Raw genomic sequence first — 20,832 nt, 5'->3', positions numbered from 1 at the left:
AATTACACCCTGCTCCTCTTGGACCATGTTCCAATGTGTTTTGTTATGTTTCCTTTCAAACAGAATATCTATGCGTGTGGTCTTTGGACATGTTTGACTAGCACATGCACACACACTCCCATTCAACTTTCACTACGTAGCAGAGGTCCCCTTTGCCCTTCCCCCCACCTCTAACTAAACATCGGAGGACAGCAAAAGGGAACTTCAAAGTGGCCGGAGGGGGTACTCCTTTTTTCCTGGCACTTGTCATCATCTAAGGGACTGGCTGCTCCCCTTATTACTCTAATTGCTTCCAACTGCTCCAGGAGGCTTTGATGAAGGGCGCCACGGAGCATGCTGGAAGCACCTGTTGTTGCACCGAGAAGCACAGGTGGGTGTTATTGGAATGTTGAGTTTGTTTAATAATTATACAAGACAAACTAATGTAATTAGAGAAACATTTAATAATAGTGTCTAAAGTTATTATTTACACAAGGCAATGATCAATATGAGAAAATGTGCAGGACAATAGAAAGCACTACATGCAGCTCTGTGGCTCCATCTTCTGGTCATTGTTACTAGAAGTCCAAAAGCTTGGAAAAAGAAAGATAAATTGATACTGTTAAGTATTTGTGTTGCAAACATAAGGAACAGCACTAGCAGTCTTATTACTAGAGCAGGTATTGGCTACAATAATATTTAATAGACAGGGAAGACCAAGGGTCACCAACCCTCTGCCCCATTGGGGCGTTCCCAGTCGCCTTGAGACTTTTTCCAAAAATATAACAGTTCCATTTCTTGCATCTTGATCTCAAAAGTTTTGTTATTTGTGATCTTAAGACTCAGTATTTGTTCAAAAGCATGATTTTGTCATACAATATGCTTAATAGTCTATAATTAAACAGTTTAATCTGAAGTCTTAGGGATATTATTTTAAACTGGAAGCCCTTGAACAAGTTAATGCTCTTGACGTAGCCCTTGGCTCTAAAAAGGTTGGTGACGCCTGGCGTAGACAGTAAGATCAGGTAAGACTCTCATTAGGTGCATCAGGTGATGCACGATAGCCTGATCAATAAAGGAGCTTAACAGTCTCGACCTCTTTTCTTGTGCTGGATCAGAAAGCAAAATCTTTTGGAAAAATGACAACATCTTTAGTGATATTTAGTGAAATGGGTATTTTACAAGTGAGTAAATATATGTTTTTTTTTACGTTTTATCTAGGGCTGCAAACAAACAATTGTTTTTGTAATCGCTTAATCTACCGATTATTTTTACAATTAATTGCTTTGTGTTCATTCTGTTTCGGTGAATGAAAATGCTCTTTTTGGTTTTTAATCACATAAAGCTAAAGTGGTGCCGCTTGAGGACATGTTGATGGAGTAAACTTAAAGTGAGTGTTTTTGGAACCTCTTGGTGCCAATTCTGATTTCTGATTAGACGAGACAGACACTACATATCCCAACTTGAAAAACAAAGTAAGTTTCCCTCAAAAATAAACAATGTTCATGTCATTTTTGCTCTATGTAAGTCTGTGTTTACTAGAAATGGATTAATCGATAACTAAAATAGTTGACAACTATTTCAATAATCGATTAGTAATCGACAAATCAATTAGTTGTTTCAGCCCTAGTTTCATCAGAACAGTTCATTTCAAATGCTGTGTTTTATCTTCATGAGTTACCACACAGCTGATCGGCTGCCGCCATTCTACTCTTTTCTATGCATTTTATCCCAAAAACATTATAGAAATCTTAAATGGGATTTTTACTTAAGGCCACCGCCGGTGAGCGCGACGATATGATTACAATAGATTACATGATTCCAATTACGTTCATGCAAAGTTAAAGTATTTCTATTCATAGTTATTACCAACTGTGGGAGGATTTTTTCAAAATGCTCGATGTCCACTTGCTCGCAGTCCTCCGCCTCTGCTTGTTTTTGTGATCTCACTGCAGCCTCTGCAGGTCAGAGTTAAACTGTTACTTGGGGACATGCATGTGGCAAAGTGAAGCCATCTCAGTGACTTACCTTGAACAAATATCTTTAACATCTCTGCCATGAGTACCACCGCATCACTACTCACTGCAAGTACAGTACTGGCTTAGTAGCAAACACTATTGTTAAAGTAATGTTGTACATGTTTTTACTTACATCTTGACTTTTCTTCCTTGAAGAAACTTGTCAAAAGTTTGTTCATCGTCTCCTGCAATCAAAAAGCCCACACTTCTGTTCACACATGAGTTAAGAGACTGAATAACGGAGACGTGCGAGTGAAATTCAGGGCTCATGTTCATTCGAGCTCGAGGGCATGTGTGGTGTACAGTTAAAAGGCCACTAAATGACACGGTACACCGACTTTAACGCTTTAACGTCACTAAAAACAACTTTTACCTTCTTAAATGTTGCTTCTGCTTCCGTGTCCGCCATGATGTTTATGAAGTGGAGCGTTGGCGCTCAGCGACGCGATTGGCTCACGTGTCTGACGTCACCAATGCCTTCAAAGTTCACTGCAAAACTCTATTGTTTTTGATGCTATTCCATCGGGTGTCAAAATGCTGATGTCAACATATGTTCACAATCCTACTGTAGATTTGTCCCAAGAGTTATATATTGGTAATTCTGACCCCTTTTTAAATGTCAAAACAAATAACAAATGTATTAGAGAGCTCATAATAAGAGATTCCATAAGAAAGCCAGCATCTGTATTTGTATGGGACAATTTGTTTAATGATATTGAATGGAACTCTGTGTGGCTTTTACCTAAAACATTCTTTGTTACCAATAAGATTCGTGAAGTATGCATCAAGATTTTGCACAGATGCTATCCTGTTAACAGTGTAATATCCAAGTATCGTTTAAATGTTGACCCTCTTTGCTCATTTTGTCATAGTATTGAAGAATCGATTAGCCATCTTTTCTGGGAATGTTCTTACACACAAGTATTTTGGAAAGATATCAATCTGTTTGTGAATAGAAAACTTACCATAGATTTACAAATCAACCTTAAAGATATTTTGTTTGGTATTTATCAAAAAAACCTACCCCCAAATAAACTTTTTAGTATGAATTTAATATTAATAATGGCAAAGTATCATATCCATAGCTGTAAGTACCTTAACCAAAAACCAAAACTTGTTGTATTTGAATCACTAATGTCCTCTTATGTGACCTCCTTGAATTATTGCACAAATGCCAAAGCCCTGAAGACCAAAGTTCTATGTAATGAATTTGCACTGTAAAACTATTTATTTGTATATTTTTATGTATTTTTGTTTACACTGGAAACTGAAGCCTTGCACACCTGAGCCTCGAGCCCTGTTTATGTTAAATTTGTATATTTTTCAATAAAAAAAAAAAAATCTATGGCCTTTATCATCAACAACAGGATACAAAATATCTTCGAGCAGTTTGTCAAACCTATCTTCCCGAATACTTAACATCCTGAATACCACCAGAATGAAACAAGCGAGATCACAGTGAGATCAGTAAAGCCATATCTTATCTTATTTTATGAATAAACCAGGTTTAAATTAGGACTAAACTAGGTCTAAAAAGCATTAGATAGCCTACATAAGCAATAAATAAATTTGTTATAAACAAGAACTCACCCAAAACTCACCTCAAAATTGAACGCTAGAGATACACTGTAAAAAGGCGTGCTGGTTTCTGAAAATTGTTTTTGAAACACTAGCAAATTGATAAAGATTAGCCTATTAATATGATAAATGTTATAGCTATAATTTTGAAGAGATGGCTTGTTTGCAAAATATTATTTTGGAAGGCAGGGGGTCCCATGATCTACCTGCCCACAGCATCTACAGTATGCCAAGTACACTGTAGCTTATATGGGTGCAAAAAAGAAAAGAAAAAAATCAAACAATGTCTTGAATCCCTACCTTCCTACCTTTCATACATTTTCCCATTGGAACATTACAATGAGACAGAAAACCATGTAGAGGTAATGAGAAAATATTTATTATGAAGTAGTTAACACAAGCATGAATTACAACATCAGATTCCCTTTGAACCTCTGCAAGCAATAATAGTATAGAATTGCCTTACATATAATATAGATAGCCAGCTTGTTTTCAGACACAATTTATATAAAGGTTACAATGTGAACAGTTAAAATGTAGAAAATATCTTTCTCTTGGAGAAAGACAATGAGATCCGAGGCACACAAAATCAGCTACTAGTGAAATTAATTGAACGCCAACGCGTTTTGACTCGCAACTGAGTCTTCATTAGGGCCATCTTTCTGATGGTTCAGTCATCCTGCTTGTCATCTAGCCATTGGGCATCTTCCAGTATGTATCCCAGACCCATGGAGCGCCTGGGCCGAGGTTGCGCCACTGCCACTGTTGCGAGCTGATCCTCTGCCTCTCCCTCCACCTGAGAAAAATGAAAGATACTTTATTTATGAGTCTGAACAGGGAATGTAATTAACATTTTTTAAGAAAAATAAATAGGAAGCTTTGTGAAGCCTTTAGATTTGAAGAAGAAGAAGAAGATCTTTATTTATATAGCGCCTTTCACAGACATGGTCACAAAGTGCTTTACATGAGACAATTGTAGTGTATTTGGAAGAAATGGGGTGGGGCTCAATATCTTACTGCAGGCTCCATTGAGCTTTTCTGTGCAATTTTTTATTTATTGATTTTTTTTTAATTCCTGCTTTTTTGTATAGATTATATAAACTACCCAACGTCATATAATGCATAGGAATATTTTTCCTTGACTCACCTTAGGGCAAACCACTCTCCACACAATCACTTCAGTTCCTCCAATATAGTGAGGGCCGTTCCAGTCAGCTATGTCTGCTTCATTCTCACTTGCAAACCTCACATAAGCCATTGCCTTGTCGGTGACTTTCTTTATCTGAGATTCATAAAAATGGTCATTAGTTATAATGTTCAGAAAATGTTTTGTTTGGGCGACCAAGTTACTTTACTCAAGTTACTCACCTTGCAACCAGTGACATTTCCCCATTCTCTAAAGTAAGCCTGTACGTATCCCTCATTTAAATAGGGATTCAAACCAGTCACAAACAATCCATGTTCCTTGAAAAAATAATAATAGTCAAGATAAAATATCCCGAGGTACCCTATATTCGTTACACATGAGCTGACACTTACCAGATCATAACTTTTGGACAAACTTGCCATGTGTTTCTTTGGGAGATTGATGTAAACTCTTTTTGGGGCTCGCTCCAATTCCATAGTTTCTGTGTAAAAAAAAAATCAGCCATTACAGATATATTGTCGCAGACGTCTACAACCATCAACAAAACGAGAAGGCTTCATGCTTACCAGTGGTGAGTTTCATGAGCTGATTCGGAAATGCGGTTTGTAACGACAAAGTCTACTTAAATACCCCCTGACTCTGCGTTGCAACATCTCTCCTGTCACAGGTTCTTAGATGACTGAGTTTAAGCTTTTGTAGCAGGCCTTGAGGCACTATTGACCCCAAAAATGTTGTAACACACAAAGTCACGCTCACACATTTTCTAACATGAACATACTAATCCAGTAAACAACATTAGCAGTAGACATATATTTTATATTGTGTTGTGTGTGTGTCTTAATTATTGTTTTAAAATAATTCAAAATTGTTTAAATACTTATTAGATCAACAGGACAATTATTATTATCTTTATTATTTTGTAATTTCTTACTAGCAGAGAAATTGATTGCGTCTGGCTTTATTTTCCAGGTAACAGGTACTTCATGCTCTTAAAAGAAATATATGAAAGATATGATTAAACAAGTACAAGTCTTTTAAGTTACACAAAGACATTTAGACATGCAATAACAAGGCATGGCAAAGGTTTTGTGTTACCTGACTTGTTTTTGCACAGATTGTTGGACTGTAGTGTGTAGTGTGTGTAGTTCATGATGCATGTCTCCATCATCATCAGCTCTCAACCTGCTCCTGGAGTATTTTAAACTCATGATGAGGACCTCGCAGACAAAAACAAAAATGTTAAGTATCTGTTCCATAGATTTTCCATGAAGTCACAAATACCTGCACGCACCTGGTTATTTGCATTTTTCTTTTGATTGTGTCTTACAAGCAGAGTTGGAATTTGCACTCGGTATATGTCACAATACAATAATACTTCAAGGATGACATGGGACATGGTTTGACTCCTGGTCTAAGTCAGTGGTTCTCAAACTGATCAGACCAAGTAACATGTACCACTAGAGCTTCTTCAGGTGGCACTTATTTTCATTAGAGATCATTTCAACTATCCTTTAATAATACATGTAGATAAAGTGTTTTCTTTTTCTTGCTTGGACGAGGCCTTCACACTTTCTACAAATTATTTGTCCAATTGAGGTCTATTTTTAGACTCCATTTAGACCTGATTTGATCTTGATCTGTGCTTTGTGGTACTTGGAAGGCCTGCTGCATTAAGTAAAAACAACTTTTTGAATGAATGAATAAATATTTATTCGGACCATAAACAAAACATAAAAATAAAAACTTATATGAACTCAAAATACAACCTTCCATAATTGAGGCAGTTGTGAGCTCAAAATCAATTGTGCAGCTCATACATTTACATCTTAGGGCAAACAATTTTGTTTTACCTTTTGGACATTTTAAATTAGGCTGTCCGGAAAGGAGTGGAGGGAAGTACTCACTTATTTAGTCCCACCCCTTTTAAGTACTCTCAGTATCTTGTTTATTTATTTACTATTTACTTTTTAGGCTTCCTTAAAACAATAATTTGAGCACTGTGATAAATCCAAGTTGTCAGGGATGCCTACAGTGTGAACACTATACCTACCAATCAACATCTGGTTTACAACACAACAGCTGAACATGAAAAGTCATATTTACTTCAGATACTTAAACTGTCTGATATTTGGACATCGTTTGAGGTCTACATGTAGTTCATGCCATATTTTAGGACAACAAACGCACACACAGAAACCTTTGGTGCTGCATCGGCAAGCAGCGCTCTCTTATTATTTGTTAAGGTAAATTATTTACTTTATTAGCTACTAAGTACGCTAATAATTAAACCTGGATAAGTTACTTAAATTGTAAATTAGTCCATTCAGACTATCTGGATTTTTGTCACTTATGCTGGGGAGTTTTGGATTGTAGCTCTACTGCCCTCTACTGGTCAGATTTTTGAATATTGGGTTTTTGCCAAAGGCTGTTTACTTTTACTTTTATGTTTCCCATAAAACTCAATATGACTTTTAACGTATAGCATCACTCCTTGTAACTCGACTATTGGGATAAACTGAAATTGAATTCACAAAAGTTTTTTTTTTTTTTTTTGTGGGCGAATACGATGCAGAGGAACTGTATTAATGTTCATGAAGCCATTTCATGTAAGTCCTTGAACGCGTCGCGCTGGGGGCGGGCCGCGATGCCACTAAAGTTTTCAGGAAGCGCTCTTTTGTGGCGTTTATCTCGCACTAATTTGACAGGGAAGTTTTCTTTTCTTTCTTTTTTGAACCTGTCTTGATCTTCGGCTACACTTAATACAATGCAGAACACCGCTTATGGAGCCTCCTTTGCCGGTGGAGCTTTTGACATGGCGAGTTTTTTCAAACGGCCGCAAACTATTTTGCGCATCATAAGTTGGGTGAGTGACTGTACAGAAATGTTAGCATTGGTAGCACGTTCGTGTAACAGATGGAAGGCAACAGTATTGATCTAAAGGTACAAATCAGGTAGTTTATTGCTTACATGAGCTTGCCCTTCTACACTCATGCAAACTGCAGCTATAAATAATATATCATGCTTTCGGATTTGCATTTTGATTTGGTTACTTGGATACTTTGGGAACTTGTGATCAAAGCATTTTATCACTTGATTGGGGTTTATTTTACAAGTCACACAAATACTGCATGAATTGACATTGCAGTTACCCTGTTGTTAGAGTAGCCTTTATAAAATAAAATAAAAACATCTGTCCACAAGGTAGTTGCAAAGTCTAAATCCTGTATTTGTGTTGCAGGGAACTGGTTGCTTAACATTTTTCCTCCTGGCTTGTTTCAGTTATTTGCCATTGTGGTTTTTGCCACTATCACCGCGGAGGGCTACACCAATGTCAAGACCGACGGTAATGACAAGTGCATGTACAACCAAAATGACAGTGCCTGCAGCTACGGAGTCGGAATTGGGGTCCTGGCCTTCATAGCTTGTGTCGTGTTCCTGTTGCTGGACGCTTACTTCCCACAAATCAGCAATGCTAAGGACAGAAAGTATATTGTCATGGGGGATTTGGGGTTTTCAGGTGAGATGTACAAATGACTGAGCGGTCTCCCCCCAGTCCACTTGTGGCATTGGTGCTTATAGGTGATTCTTATTGTTCTTGTCTTTCAGCTGTGTGGACTTTCCTTTGGTTTGTCTGCTTCTGTCTACTGGCCAGTCAGTGGTCCAAAACAGTGATTACTGAGAAATACGATGTCCATGAAGATGCAGCACGGGCAGGCATCGCTTTCTCTTTCTTCTCCATTGTCTCATGGGTAAGAACCAAAAAGAAGTGCATGACTCGTGAAACAGACAATGTCTTGAACTGACAATTTGCTCTATTCCTCTGCAGGGGCTCTTGTCTTATTTTGCGTTGGGGAGATATAGACAAGGCCTATCCGAAATGAACCAGGATTACAACGATCCAGCCAACGACCACACGTCTCCTTACCCCCCACCACATGCCAGCAGTGGCGTCCCAGCAGGATACCAGCAGTCCCCTTTCTCCAACCAGGGGCCAACTGCGGGAGAGTACCAGCCACCCGCTTACTAAACATGAGACTCAAATGTATCAATGCAAATCTGATTTTTCCATGAAACTTCACGCGTCCTGATAACCATTATATTTGGGTTTAGGGAAGGTTTGAAACGCTCTTTACTGCTCATTTTATGAGTAAATTGGTTACTGTTGTGCCATACTTTTGACTTGTTCAAGAACTGGTATTGCCACTTCAGGTTGGTATAATTTCCAAGGAAGTAACTAACAGGGTTTGGTTGAAATTCTTTTGTTGCATTCATTTATTTTTGAAAATCGTTCTTTGATTGTCAACGGGCAAAGTTTGTGTATCCGTACGATAACGATATCTATACCAAATATTTTGGATACAATAATAAGAGTTTCTTAGTTACTTCTGTTTTTGTTTTTTTGTTTTTCTAACCACTGAAATTTTGATTTTGTGCACTGATAAGACATTCAGCTTGAGGCTGTGGTTATATCTGCTTTTTGTTGTATAAATGGTTAAATTAAGAGTTTATATTTTATAGATGATATTTCATAGGACAGCCTTTACTTTGATTTATTCACCTGCTTTAAGTTACACAGAGTTTTAAATTGTATTTATTACTGTTGGCCATGGTACACAACAATCACATTTTCTCTGACTTCCAATATCAAACACTTTTACTGCCGTCACATGCTTCTCAGACTTTGCCTTTTACATTACTCTGTGTATTACATAAATGCCAAATAAAAAGCATCTTTTAACTGTTGTATTTATTTAACTGTTACTACACAAAGAGCAGGACACAAGACATCTTGGGCAAATATTTACATAGTAGTGAGATGGATAAAGAAATATGACCCTGCAAGTAATCCGTCACTGTTCTGTATCGAGCCATGTTGAATAGCTTTAGAAATTAGAATTTGTGGCGCGTTACAATGTCTTTGTGCTTCACCTACTATTATGGCAGTTTGGCCACAATAACACGGGACTTTCCTTTAACTGTGAAGTCACCTGACTGCGAGGTGGTTCCCTATCTACAATCGACACATTTCCGAGGGACCCTGAAGGCAGCGTTTTGCAGCGTCTCCTGTGCGTGAATGGCCACGTCATGTCGTCACAGGTACAGGAAGTAGTGAACGACAATCGTTTCGCTCAGAAAATGGTCACAAGATGGTATTTAAACTTCACGTAGGGCTGGGCTGAGAGCGGGACATCGAACATATGTGGTGAGTGGGATGTAAAGATAGAGACAGCTACGTGGGAAATGTTTCGGGCGACTGTGAACGACCGCGGGCAGTGATGGCATCTCTGCTGCTCGTTTCAGCCGCTTGAGCTGTGGGCAGGGACTACTTCAGCTGCAAATGGCAATAGTTACGAGCAACCTCAATTTATTCAAATGTCTGCTTCTTATAGGCCACAAAAAAGACTCAAACTATTTGCTATATTCTATCCATGAACGTCGTACTGAATACTTTAGATTTGACTGTAAAGCACTTTGGTCACCCTGAGTGTTGCTGTGAAAGCACATGCTATCCTCAGAGCCTTGATCAAGATTTGATGTAATCCATATTCTTGTGCACTAGTTTTTTTGTTTGTTATCTCGTTAATATGAACCTCTCGGCTTCATCTGGGACTGGGAGTTCACACCCCACTGTGATGGGTTGAATCCAATCACATGTCATGTTCTGTCACTCATTCACAACATTTCACACGTGGACTGACCAATTGTAAGAGTTGATCTACACAATACCTGAATCCAAACATGGCAATATCGTAAAAAAAAAAAAAGGATGCATTGTCGTCATGCTTGGTGTAGCCTACTCTGCAAACATGCTCTAAAGTAAAAGCTATGGTTCTCACTGGTAAATGTTCCCCCAAATGTGGCCTTCAGGCACAGTATCTCATGTTAAAGAGCAACCAAAACATTGAGGTTTGAATTAGACTTCTCTTTATATGTGCCAATGTTGACTTTGTGTTTATTGTATAGACTGATCTTTGCACTGCAGCTCTGAAAGCATGGGTTACATCACTACCATTCATTTTCTTCTCCACTCCTGAGAAAATATACGCCTTATACACCCCTATGCTTACAAAAGGTAACGTTTTGATGTCTTGGATTTGACTGATAACCGATTACATGAATAAACTGGTTTGACCCTTTGGACTCTGCTATAATCTTCTAACTCCAGCTAAAGTTCATTGCTATTGTGGCTCTGGTCATGGTTGCAATTACTCCGGGGTTCTTCTAACCAAAAGAGTTTTAGATACTTTGTGTGAAGGTGTGTAAGACATTTGTGAATAATGGCACAGGCTTCGAGGCCGGGCAGGAGACGAAAGGGTAAGAGAAATGAATTATAGTGAACTTTAGAATTATTTTTATTAAGCTATAAACAGGGCTGTAAGAGAGAATTTTGTCTGAGGGTCTTGAAAGGAAAGCATAGTGGAGAGGCTTGGTAAAATGGACTGCTGTTTCTGCATTAGACGGTTTTATGAAAGAGTCTTTCAGCTTCTCTTCTGCTTTACTGGAGACTCAAGTTCTGAGTGAGACCTTTGTGGAATCTGACTGGAAAAAAAGAATCCATACAACTCCCCCCCCCCTGAATGGTGTGCGCAGCAATCCTTAATTAATGTATTCTACAACAATTTTATAACCTGCTGCGTCTATGCATTGCATTTATTGTGTGACCTCTAGCCCTATAAAACATAAAAAAGAGTGCAGAAGTTAATAACATTGTTGGCAAACCTTAGATCTTCATTGTTTTTGTTGTGATATGCATCTGACCGTATGAGGATCAGTCATGAATTCATCAAGACTGAAAGAGTCTCACATGCTTTGTTGCCCTGTTGGGTTGTTCAAAGGATTTCCTGATATACTGGAGTTACTCACCTCGTCACATCTGAATAGGTCCCTCCCCCTATTATACACGTAGACAAGGAAGTAGTAGTCACTTGGCTAAAGGTCTCCATGTTCAGTGTAGTTTCACTAGTCCAAGATGTGTGCGTTTACTTAGAATTTATTGTTTACATTTCTATTATAGTGCTAGCAAAATGTCCGGATAACCACACAGGATTGTTTAGCTGCAACAGCAGCAGGAGCGTACTCATGGAGAGTATGTGAGTTATTTAATTTGTTCGACCATAATGTCATGTTTTATCTGCATTTGTATTAGAGCTGTCATTTTAATTTTTAGAGGAAACTGTCTGCTTCAGAACAGGCACAGATTTCTTGAGTTTGTTGTCTAAGGTTCATAGTTAAACTATTGCTTATTTACTTACTAGACAAGAAAAACAGGTAACAGATGCAGCTTTTACAAAATGGCAGCGTGAAGACGTTATGTGTAACTAGTTTTTTTTCACATATATTAACTTTATAAGAACTGAAAGGACTTTAATTGCTTGTTGCTCAAGCAAGTTCAGTAAATAAGTATGTATCTTTTTGTCTCTGTTATAGGTCTGCGTAGGCCCCCTTCTCCCATGCCTGCTGTCCCAGGCCCCACTCCTCTAGAGCAGAATGATCGCATGAACCCTCTTCGCATCTCAGTCGGAGGCCTTCCCATGTTGGCGTCCATGGCCAAAACCACTGACTCTCGTTTCCGGCTGAAGTGGAGGCCCATTGTCGCCGTTCTCCTTTCACTAGCACTGGTTCTGGTGCTTCTCATGCGCCTGAACTCAGGCTTCCATCCGAGAACCTCCACTAGCTGGAAGTCCAGTCCCATTTGGTCCAGGGAAGATTCACCCTATAACGACACTTACCCCCTTACCCCACCAGAGCGGACACCCCAGGGCACCCGATACCGCATCGGGGTCATTGCTGATCTGGACACAAGCTCACTGAGCGATAAGAAACTGACATGGTTCAGTTACATGCGGCGAGGACACTTGCTGGTCTCTCAGAGTGGGGACAAAGTGAGTGTGGAGTGGGATGCTGAACGTGTGGTGCTGGAGAGCCACCTCGCTGAAAAGGGAAGGGCGATGGAGCTGTCCGAGTTGGTGGCTTTCAATGGAAAGTTATACACTGTTGACGACCGCACAGGAGTGGTTTATCAAATTGAAGGAGACAAGGCTGTGCCCTGGGTCATTCTGCCTGATGGGGATGGCAGTGTTGCTAAAGGTTTGTTCTTAGTGCTTTAACAGTGTAATGTTATGTATACCTCTCATAATCCTCTATTTCAAATGTGTGTTTATAGGGTTTAAGGCTGAGTGGCTGGCAGTCAAGGATGAGCATCTTTATGTTGGCGGTCTGGGGAAGGAGTGGACTACTACAGCAGGGGAATTTGTCAACAACAACCCTGAGTGGGTGAAGGTGGTGGGCTTCAGGGGAGATATACAACACCAGAACTGGGTACCACGCTACAAGGCTCTCAAGACTGCTGCAGGGATCAAGCCTCCAGGTACAGTACAGTTTGACTTTTTGTTTGTTGGCAGAGGTGATCAGTAAATAAGTGCATTTACTTAAGTAGAAGAACTAGTTGAAAGTACTGTAGTTAAAGTCGCCCTCAGCTTGCCCGGAATTGCTGCATTCTAACATTGCATTGCTGGAAGCGCCACCAACGGTGTGCTAACTTTGTCCCACACAACTTTGTCCCACAGAAGCAGAAACTAGCTCTGCACATCCCCCAGTGCGCCCCTCATCTGCCCCCGCACCATGTAAACACAACCATGTGCACAGATAGCAAAATAAGTGCAAGTGTTTGAAGCAGTAAAAGGAGAGTCATGCATTATTAAAAAAAAGTTTACAAAAGATGAACTGATAAACATATGACCGACCTGTTCTGATGCAGGTGAAATCCTCATTGAATGTCCATGTCCGCTTTCAAGTATCAACGTGTTTACTTTGCTCCGTATCTTAAATTATTTTGTACACAAGATTAATGAGATATGTGTGTAGGGAGTGAAGTGGGAAATCCAGGGGAGGAAAGGTGGAAGCAGAGAAAGGGTACTACTGACACTTAATGATAGCTTAGAGCAGTGGTTCCCAAAGTGGGGGTCGGGAGGGACCCCTTGAGGGCTCACGAGGCCTTGGGTGGGGTCCCTATATGATTTCCAGATAAAATAAGAAGAAAAATAGTATTTGTTTAGGGTATTTTTGAGTGTAAAATGGCATATAATTTGTGAAATCCATTCAAATATTAAAAATAAACAGTTTAAATACATAATAACTTGATTCTAAAATATTTCTCTGTCTTAAAGTCGCATAAGGTGGCAATACATTTCTACAATCGGGGTCCCGAGTTACCGTGTCAATTTTCGGGGTCTCAACCAAATAGGGAACCCCTGGCTTAGAGTAGCTTTCCAATCCAATCAAGCTTTAACCTCTGAACTTTCTCAAGTATTTTTTATTTTTGAGAACTTATTACCTTCTTCCCTTCTAGAAATGCCCCGAAGTCAAAAGTATACGATTTGCAGCACGTTAAATGATGCAAACCGCAGAACAGTAGGTGGCGGTGTGCACATAATGCCACAGACTCATGCTGCCTTCATGTGGTGTCGTAATTATGGTAAATACCACTTGCTGAGTGGGAAATTGCACATGAACACCACCTCATCTTGTATTCTCCACTGGGAAACTGGGAAGATTTTATGTTGCCCGAGTTCCTGAGAGGACAGAGAGCAGCAATGATATGTTTTTATGTCTAATAGCTGATTGTTACTTTGCATTTCACTATTTAGCTACTCAGTTTTAATATCTCTTTTTCCACATATATCGTCTTGTAAAAAACAAAGCCAAACTTTATACGTTTTTTCAATCAACTCGGATACAACGTCGCAGTTCAGCGGTTTATAGACAAGTTTCTCACGTCAATTTATTTGTTTATAGTGCATTAATGTGTGTGTTTTTTTTAATGTTTCATTTTGCTACGACACAAAAGCACTTGAACACAATGCACTCGTAATTTCTACTTCACAACTGGAAAGGATCATCTTTACCAGAGCACACGAAGGCAGCATAACAACAAGGAGGAAGGCTTGTCCCCCAAGTGTTGCCGAAAAGGTGGTACAACCCAGTAGCGCAACACTTAGTGGCTTTGCCTCACTACTAGAAGTTTTAGGGTTTGATTCCCTGGCTAGGGGGGACTTTTCTTTGTCGACTGAAGCTTGTATGTTCTCCCTAGGTTTCTCAAAAAAATCTCATTGTGATATGCCTTTTGTAATGTCTTTTTTGTGCTGTGTTTTTGTAAATTATCTTGGGAACTTTGGGAACCACTGGCATAGATTATGACGTATGATGTAGTGTTGTCTCGTTGTGTATAATAGTTTCCTTTCACACAGGTTATTTCATCCATGAATCGGCGGCCTGGAGTGACACGCTGCAACGCTGGTTCTTCCTTCCACGTCGTGCCAGCCACGAGCGCTATGAGGAAACGGCAGACGAGCGTCGAGCCACAAACATGGTCCTCAGCTGCTCGTCGGACTTCAAAGACATCCGTGTGAGCCACGTGGGGGAGCTCAACCCTACACACGGGTTTTCCTCGTTCAAGTTTGTTCCCAACACAGACGACCAAATCATCCTGGCTCTGAAATCTGAGGAAGACGCAGGAAAAATAGCTACATATATTATGGCCTTTACTCTTGATGGACGCATCCTTTTGCCAGAGACTAAAATCGGGGACATAAAATATGAAGGTGTGGAGTTTATTTAGCACACTGACAGACAAGAATCCTAAGGTACCGAGTCCACAGCACTGTGGGTCTGTCCTGTTTACATTATAATCGCTGTTGAGTACCTAGTCTTCATCAACATTATCAGAAGAGGGCAAAGGTCCTGTTTTGGGATGACAATATTTTTAATGAATGCCTCTACAGTACTGTACCTTTGAAATAATGAATGTAAAGCAACTGATTTACAAGACTGTGATTTTAATCTGTCATGTTTCATTGTATGCACATACTAGACGCTCCCGACATTGTTTGATATTAAATAACCTACAACTTCTTATGTATATTTGAAGGACTTTATTTCTAATCAGTTGTTGCTGTATGTGACATTTTGGATGGGTGGAAAGTAAAACATTGATCACAATACTGTGTTGATAGTGTTTGTTCTGTCTATACCACAGACACAATACTGTATTACGCAAGTCCTGACGTGGGCCTATTGCACAACACTCCAAAACTTCAGTTCAACGTGAAACGAAACCTAAATCTCTGGGCGAGTCACACTGATTTTTTTTTGTTGCATGATCTGCAAAGAGAGGAGCACTTCGATGGGTTAAACTCGAGAGGTATTGTAAAGTTCTATTGCAGTAAAGGTTTTCCCCTCGTTTTGCCTCATTGCACCATTGCAACTTTGGTAATCTCTCTCTCTCTCTCTTTTATTATCTTTTTATTAATTATTAATTTTTGCTTATCAACGTGTGTCGATGTGATTTCACCTCACAATTAAGTATTTCGTTGCTTCCCCATTAGGGTGCACAAAATGTTAAGAAATCAGTGTTCTTGCCTTTTGTGGCTATGGCTCCTTCCTCTGATCTGCAAAGGAACAATCCAATTCACCAGCTTCAGTGAGTTGCCGTCGCCTGTGTGTCCAAACTAAATGTTTTGGGGGCAATAGTCGGATATGTGTGTTCGATGCAGAGAGGAGTTCCGGGGTGCAGGAGGGCGACCTGAGACTGGCGGGGTCCCCGCGACAATCCGAGGGTCGTGTGGAAATCTATCATGACGGACAGTGGGGGACAATTTGCGACGATGGATGGGACCTCAAAGAAGCCCAGGTCGTGTGTCGCCAGCTGAAATTCCTCAGTGCCAAGTCGGTTGTGACAGGAGAAGAAATCTATGGAAAAGGTCGACTTGATTTCCCCCGTTTACGCCAGCAGAGGGCGCTATTTACACTCTTAGTAATAACAAGGCTTATTAACATGGCTGTATGTGTTCTATTTAACGTCATCATGATCGCAGCATCTGGACCGATATGGATGGATGACATGGAATGCACGGGGACCGAGAAATACCTTCACATTTGTAAATTCAAAGGATGGGGAGTGACTGACTGCTCCCACAAGGAGGATGTTGCAGTAGTTTGAAACACAGGTAATATTGTACACATATTTTGTTATTTACACTGTAAATGTCAATCTTAAAGGGGGGTATTATGCAAAATCGACCTTTTCAAGCTTTACATCATGTTATTATGTCATTCCCTCATTAAAAACATGCCTGAAGTGTTGCCTTGGCACATTCACGTATTTTTGAGTAATCTGTAAAAACTCTGATGGCGGCCATTTTAGGGATGCTTGAGTCCTCCTAGGAACGCCCCCACCTCCTGGAGACGCCTCCGAGCTTTCGTCACCAGCCGAGTAACCAACCACTGCTCCTCAGCAGAACCCCCTCCCCATTGATGCCACTGACAGCGTGTCGGAAAGGGTCAGAGGTTCTTAAAGAGACAGAGGCCTATTTCAAGACATTCACTACAGCCATTTTGAGAGAGCAATTTTATACAAGGCAGTTATTCTCATTTACTGCATTTACAGACCAACAGAAGGTTTCGTCATCATTGTAGTGTGCTATAGACTGGTGCTATGTGATTGGAAAAAGCATAATACCCCCTCTTTAAGCTATTGAATTGTATGTTTGTTTATTAACTCACTTTTTCCAGCTGAGGGCACTCTTCCAGACTCGTCCTACACTATTGACCACAGGGCTGTTTTGTCTGATGAAATGGGTGAACTCTTTAATAGCGGGGCATTCTGCGACCTCTCCATCACTGCCCAAAGTTTATCTACAGATGACCAGGCCGGGACAGTGCAAGCAACAGAATCAACCACATTATGTGGACACAAAGCTATTCTCTCAAAGGTGGATGCTTTCAATATTACAGAAGAAACGAGGAATATCACAGTTCTAGTTGTCCAGAGCTGCATTCCACATTTCTCCTCATTCATCAGGTATGTTGCATTATGTGCTTAAATACTGGCAGAAGGTCATTAAAAGTATTAAAGGGAAAAAATGACAGTGACATTGAAGCATATCAAACTGTAAGAGGTCAAATAAAGATAAAAGCCCTTACAAATGCGTGAAATGGGCAAAAATCCCTTAAGAGGGTTGACAGTTCAACTGCGCGCAGTGTTTATTGTCACTCCTTGAGCGGTTCATGTATAAATTGTAACTTAACAAGTAGTAGACAACATTATTATTATAGCACTTTCACAGATTGCTTTACAATTACATTCTTTGCTCATTTACTTTCCAAGCATGTTTGCCAATCTGGACCTAAAGCTACTCCAACTGCAATAAAGAGCTCACAATAGTCTAAATCTGACTTAAAAATAACTCGGTCATTCTTTTCTTTCCCTAGGTACCTGTACACTCGTAAGATCGAAGTCACCTTCTCATCAGTGCAATGCCTTCACTGGTTTTCCTCAAAGTTTGGGGTGGTACAACTGATGAGAGATAGCAGCCTTCTCTTGAGCCAAATTCTCCCCGATGACAGCTCATTTGAAACACCAGTGTCTGTCCATGAATACGCTGTAGAGACCAAAGACATGATTCTACAAGAGATCTGTGTCCAGTACATGGCCTGGAACTTCCAGAACTTCTCCCAGGCTCCAGCGTGGACCCACATCTCAGCGGACCTCTTGAGCAGTCTTTTGGTCCGCTCAGATCTAGTGGTGCCAGAGGAGTTTTTTGTCCTTAAGTCGGTGGAAAACTGGATCTTAAACAATGCTGACATTGATTTGGACACTCAGAACAAAGTGATATCTCTAGTGCGATTTCCCATGATTCCGGCAGAGCAGCTGACCAAGACGTACATGCTGTCAAACTCCTCTCTTTACAGCACACATAAAGCGGTCTTTGATGATAACATGCTCAAAGCTCTGCAGTTTAATGTCCAGATCTTCACTAATCTTAAATCTAAAGAAAAGATGTTGGTAGATGATGTTTGTTACCAGCCTCGGATATATACCATGTGGAGTACGTCTTTTGGCATCTCATATGGCCAAATGTCTAATGACTATGCTAGGACCGTGTATGTCCCGTATCACAGTAGCTTGATGTTCCAAGACAAAAAGTTGGGCTGGACCGCATTTGTCTTTTTGACCCCATATCAGTGTTCAAATCGAAGAATGAGGTGTCCGTCTCTTCCAATGGCCAAGCTGACTGGTCATGAATCAATGTCCCAACCAGGAGTCGTCTTTCAAAACAGGCTGCTGCTGATGTGCGAAAGCGGGCATATTGGCCAAGTACAGGACTTCAAGAGCAGTGATGTATATCTGACTAAAAATGCTACTCAGTCAATGACCTATCCATGTCGACATGAGCAGTACAACCTTGTTTTTGTTGTGAGACCTGAATTCATCTGAGTAACTAGATACAAGTACTGTTTTCACCGATTCATGTTAAGTAAATGCATTTTAAATGTCTGAGATTTTATTCATAATCAAATAAATGAGAAAATTGAAGCCATTTTTACACTACTGTGCTGGCTTTTTATGTGAATAATCCACAATTTCATATATATTGTATAGGCAAACACAGCGTTTCCTCACATGTACAGTCTGTATACTGTATTACTCAATAAATGAAGGAATATTTGCACTTTATTAATCATAAGAGCTACAAAAGCATCACCTACAGGTAGTCAGCCAATCGTCACACTACAATTGCTTTGTAATATAATGAGACACAATGACAATAATCAGACGCATGTCAAGACAGGTCCGTTGTCATCGGTCCACAGCCAGAAACACAATATGACTCACACCTTTCTGAGAAGCACATCCTTCACTTATGGGACAAGTTGATGCTGTTTCTTCGGAATAAAGTGTGTGGTGCTGTGATGCTACAAAACTATGGATTGATCATGTTTTAATTCATGTTTACTCATTTTTGACTTGCTTGTTGTGGAAAATCTTTGTCTGTTCTCAACCAATTATCTGATGTGCTCCGGCATGCCGTATTTTCCCCCAGATGCGTGCAGTGCTTCACACAGACTCTGCAGTTGGTGAGAGCTTCCAAACGAAATGAATAGGCACTGAAAAAATAAATAAATAATGATAATAGTTGAATAATGGCAATTAAAGAGATGCCAGCATGCACGTAGTAAGCGAGCATGTTCTCTTTGCCAGTCCCAAGTCCAGTCCAAGTCGAAGACCTGGTACCTGTGATTTAATCTAGCAATTTTAAAGAACTGAATCAAATGTGTTGATTCAGAGATTGATTTTTGTCCTGATTTTTCTGTGCTTTTTTGTCTTGTTTTTGTCGCTTTTTGATTATTGTTATTGTTTCTTTTACAGCACTTTTTGTTGCTTCTTTGTCCCTTTTTTTGTGGCTCCTTATTTGTCAATGTTTTCTGTCAATTGTTTATTGTGTTTTTGTCGCCCTTTTGCTGCTTTCCCCCCCACTTTTTTGTTGTTGTTACATTTTCATCCTAATTTATGTCACCATTTTGACCCTTTTAGATTTGAGTAAGGCCATCGGTCATGGTGTGAACGTAAGACCGGAAATGACATATTAGAAGTGAAAGTTCTGAAGTACAATGACCGATCCCACAATTCCCTTGTGGTCTGAGCTCATCCCTGACCTGTAAGTCGCAATACACAGTGTATTACATTGTTTCCAACAGCAGATGTTTTCCCTTTAACTCTCACTGCCCAGTCTGATTCACCCTTGCACATGTTTTAATGCAATCAGAATGGGGCAGTCACAGTGTAGGTGGGTTGTAGTAAACCTTTCCTTATTTAGGCTCTTATACGGGCAGATGGTCAGTTGTAAGGGAGGATGTGGGCCACTGTACCACACCAACAGTCTCCACAATGACACCCACTTTTTCTGTCCTGCCAGGCATTTCCCTTTGAGTGTATTCCTGGCAGTGGAGGTCTATAATTTAAGTATTAAGGTTTCATTTCTGCTTTTGTAGTGGTACACACTGCTCTGCTTACTTTGCAGTTGTTTCAAAAATCCATTTAAGAAGTCCAAAACCAAATGCTGATATGATAATCCAGGTTTTGGGCAGAGGGAGTAACACCCAGGTCTAAAAGGAGATTTGCAGTGTGGGAAAAGAAGCCACTGGAGCCGAGAATGATTATCTTATGAGGTCATTTATAACATGCCCCGGAGCCATAGACGCCACAGCACTCGACATCACAGGGCAAAGGAAACGGGGTGTTAGTGAAGAAGGTGACGAAACTCTTTGCTA

At 40.0% G+C, this 20,832-nt stretch overlaps 4 protein-coding genes across 5 annotated transcripts; 3 read left to right on the top strand and 1 right to left on the bottom strand.

Annotated features, from left to right (window-relative positions):
* Positions 1–448: 448 nt before the first annotated feature.
* Positions 449–2,441, bottom strand: cenpx (centromere protein X). Its single transcript, XM_079564940.1, has 5 exons — positions 2,371–2,441; positions 2,131–2,182; positions 2,008–2,061; positions 1,849–1,937; positions 449–572 (listed from the first exon to the last, which is right to left on the bottom strand). Exons 1-5 carry the CDS (start codon positions 2,404–2,406, stop codon positions 558–560), a joined length of 246 nt encoding a protein of 81 aa, XP_079421066.1. The 5' UTR covers positions 2,407–2,441; the 3' UTR covers positions 449–557.
* Positions 2,442–7,362: 4,921 nt separating this feature from the next.
* On the top strand, positions 7,363–9,445 carry syngr2a (synaptogyrin 2a). The gene is made up of 4 exons (XM_079564260.1): positions 7,363–7,585; positions 8,002–8,239; positions 8,329–8,471; positions 8,549–9,445. Exons 1-4 carry the CDS (start codon positions 7,487–7,489, stop codon positions 8,747–8,749), a joined length of 681 nt encoding a protein of 226 aa, XP_079420386.1. The 5' UTR covers positions 7,363–7,486; the 3' UTR covers positions 8,750–9,445.
* A 358-nt stretch (positions 9,446–9,803) lies between these two features.
* cant1a (calcium activated nucleotidase 1a) lies at positions 9,804–15,687 on the top strand. Of its 2 annotated transcripts, XM_079564914.1 has the most exons (4): positions 9,804–9,925; positions 12,151–12,810; positions 12,887–13,090; positions 14,970–15,685. In XM_079564914.1, the coding sequence occupies exons 2-4, from the start codon at positions 12,174–12,176 to the stop codon at positions 15,338–15,340; spliced, it is 1,212 nt and encodes a 403-aa protein (XP_079421040.1). In that variant the 5' UTR covers positions 9,804–9,925; positions 12,151–12,173; the 3' UTR covers positions 15,341–15,685. The 2 variants fall into 2 exon arrangements, with proteins under 2 accessions (XP_079421040.1, XP_079421041.1); XM_079564915.1 differs by lacking the exon at positions 9,804–9,925 and having other exon boundaries at positions 12,154–12,810; positions 14,970–15,687.
* Positions 15,688–16,017: 330 nt separating this feature from the next.
* Positions 16,018–19,055, top strand: LOC306969224 (galectin-3-binding protein A-like). The gene is made up of 6 exons (XM_079564823.1): positions 16,018–16,201; positions 16,275–16,481; positions 16,596–16,711; positions 16,780–16,783; positions 17,293–17,581; positions 17,992–19,055. The coding sequence occupies exons 1-6, from the start codon at positions 16,117–16,119 to the stop codon at positions 18,995–18,997; spliced, it is 1,707 nt and encodes a 568-aa protein (XP_079420949.1). The 5' UTR covers positions 16,018–16,116; the 3' UTR covers positions 18,998–19,055.
* The last annotated feature ends 1,777 nt before the right edge of the window (positions 19,056–20,832 follow it).

The sequence above is a fragment of the Gobius niger genome, assembly GCF_951799975.1.
Source record: "Gobius niger genome assembly, chromosome: 10".
In the NCBI taxonomy this organism is placed as follows: Eukaryota; Metazoa; Chordata; class Actinopteri; order Gobiiformes; family Gobiidae; genus Gobius; species Gobius niger.
This window is presented reverse-complemented; position numbering and strand designations above follow the sequence as displayed.

Coding starts and splice junctions, on each gene's coding strand:
- cant1a (XM_079564915.1), top strand. CDS start 12,174: ATGCCTGCTGTCCCAGGCCCCACTCCTCTAGAGCAGAATGATCGCATG. Junction 12,811..12,886: donor GGATGGCAGTGTTGCTAAAG/GTTTGTTCTTAG, acceptor GTGTGTTTATAG/GGTTTAAGGCTGAGTGGCTG. Junction 13,091..14,969: donor TGCAGGGATCAAGCCTCCAG/GTACAGTACAGT, acceptor CCTTTCACACAG/GTTATTTCATCCATGAATCG.
- LOC306969224 (XM_079564823.1), top strand. CDS start 16,117: ATGTTAAGAAATCAGTGTTCTTGCCTTTTGTGGCTATGGCTCCTTCCT. Junction 16,202..16,274: donor AATCCAATTCACCAGCTTCA/GTGAGTTGCCGT, acceptor TGTTCGATGCAG/AGAGGAGTTCCGGGGTGCAG. Junction 16,482..16,595: donor AGAAGAAATCTATGGAAAAG/GTCGACTTGATT, acceptor TCATGATCGCAG/CATCTGGACCGATATGGATG.
- syngr2a (XM_079564260.1), top strand. CDS start 7,487: ATGCAGAACACCGCTTATGGAGCCTCCTTTGCCGGTGGAGCTTTTGAC. Junction 7,586..8,001: donor TTTTGCGCATCATAAGTTGG/GTGAGTGACTGT, acceptor GGCTTGTTTCAG/TTATTTGCCATTGTGGTTTT. Junction 8,472..8,548: donor TCTTCTCCATTGTCTCATGG/GTAAGAACCAAA, acceptor ATTCCTCTGCAG/GGGCTCTTGTCTTATTTTGC.
- cenpx (XM_079564940.1), bottom strand. CDS start 2,406: ATGGCGGACACGGAAGCAGAAGCAACATTTAAGAAG. Junction 2,183..2,370: donor CAGAAGCAACATTTAAGAAG/GTAAAAGTTGTT, acceptor TTTTGATTGCAG/GAGACGATGAACAAACTTTT. Junction 2,062..2,130: donor CAAGGAAGAAAAGTCAAGAT/GTAAGTAAAAAC, acceptor CTGTACTTGCAG/TGAGTAGTGATGCGGTGGTA.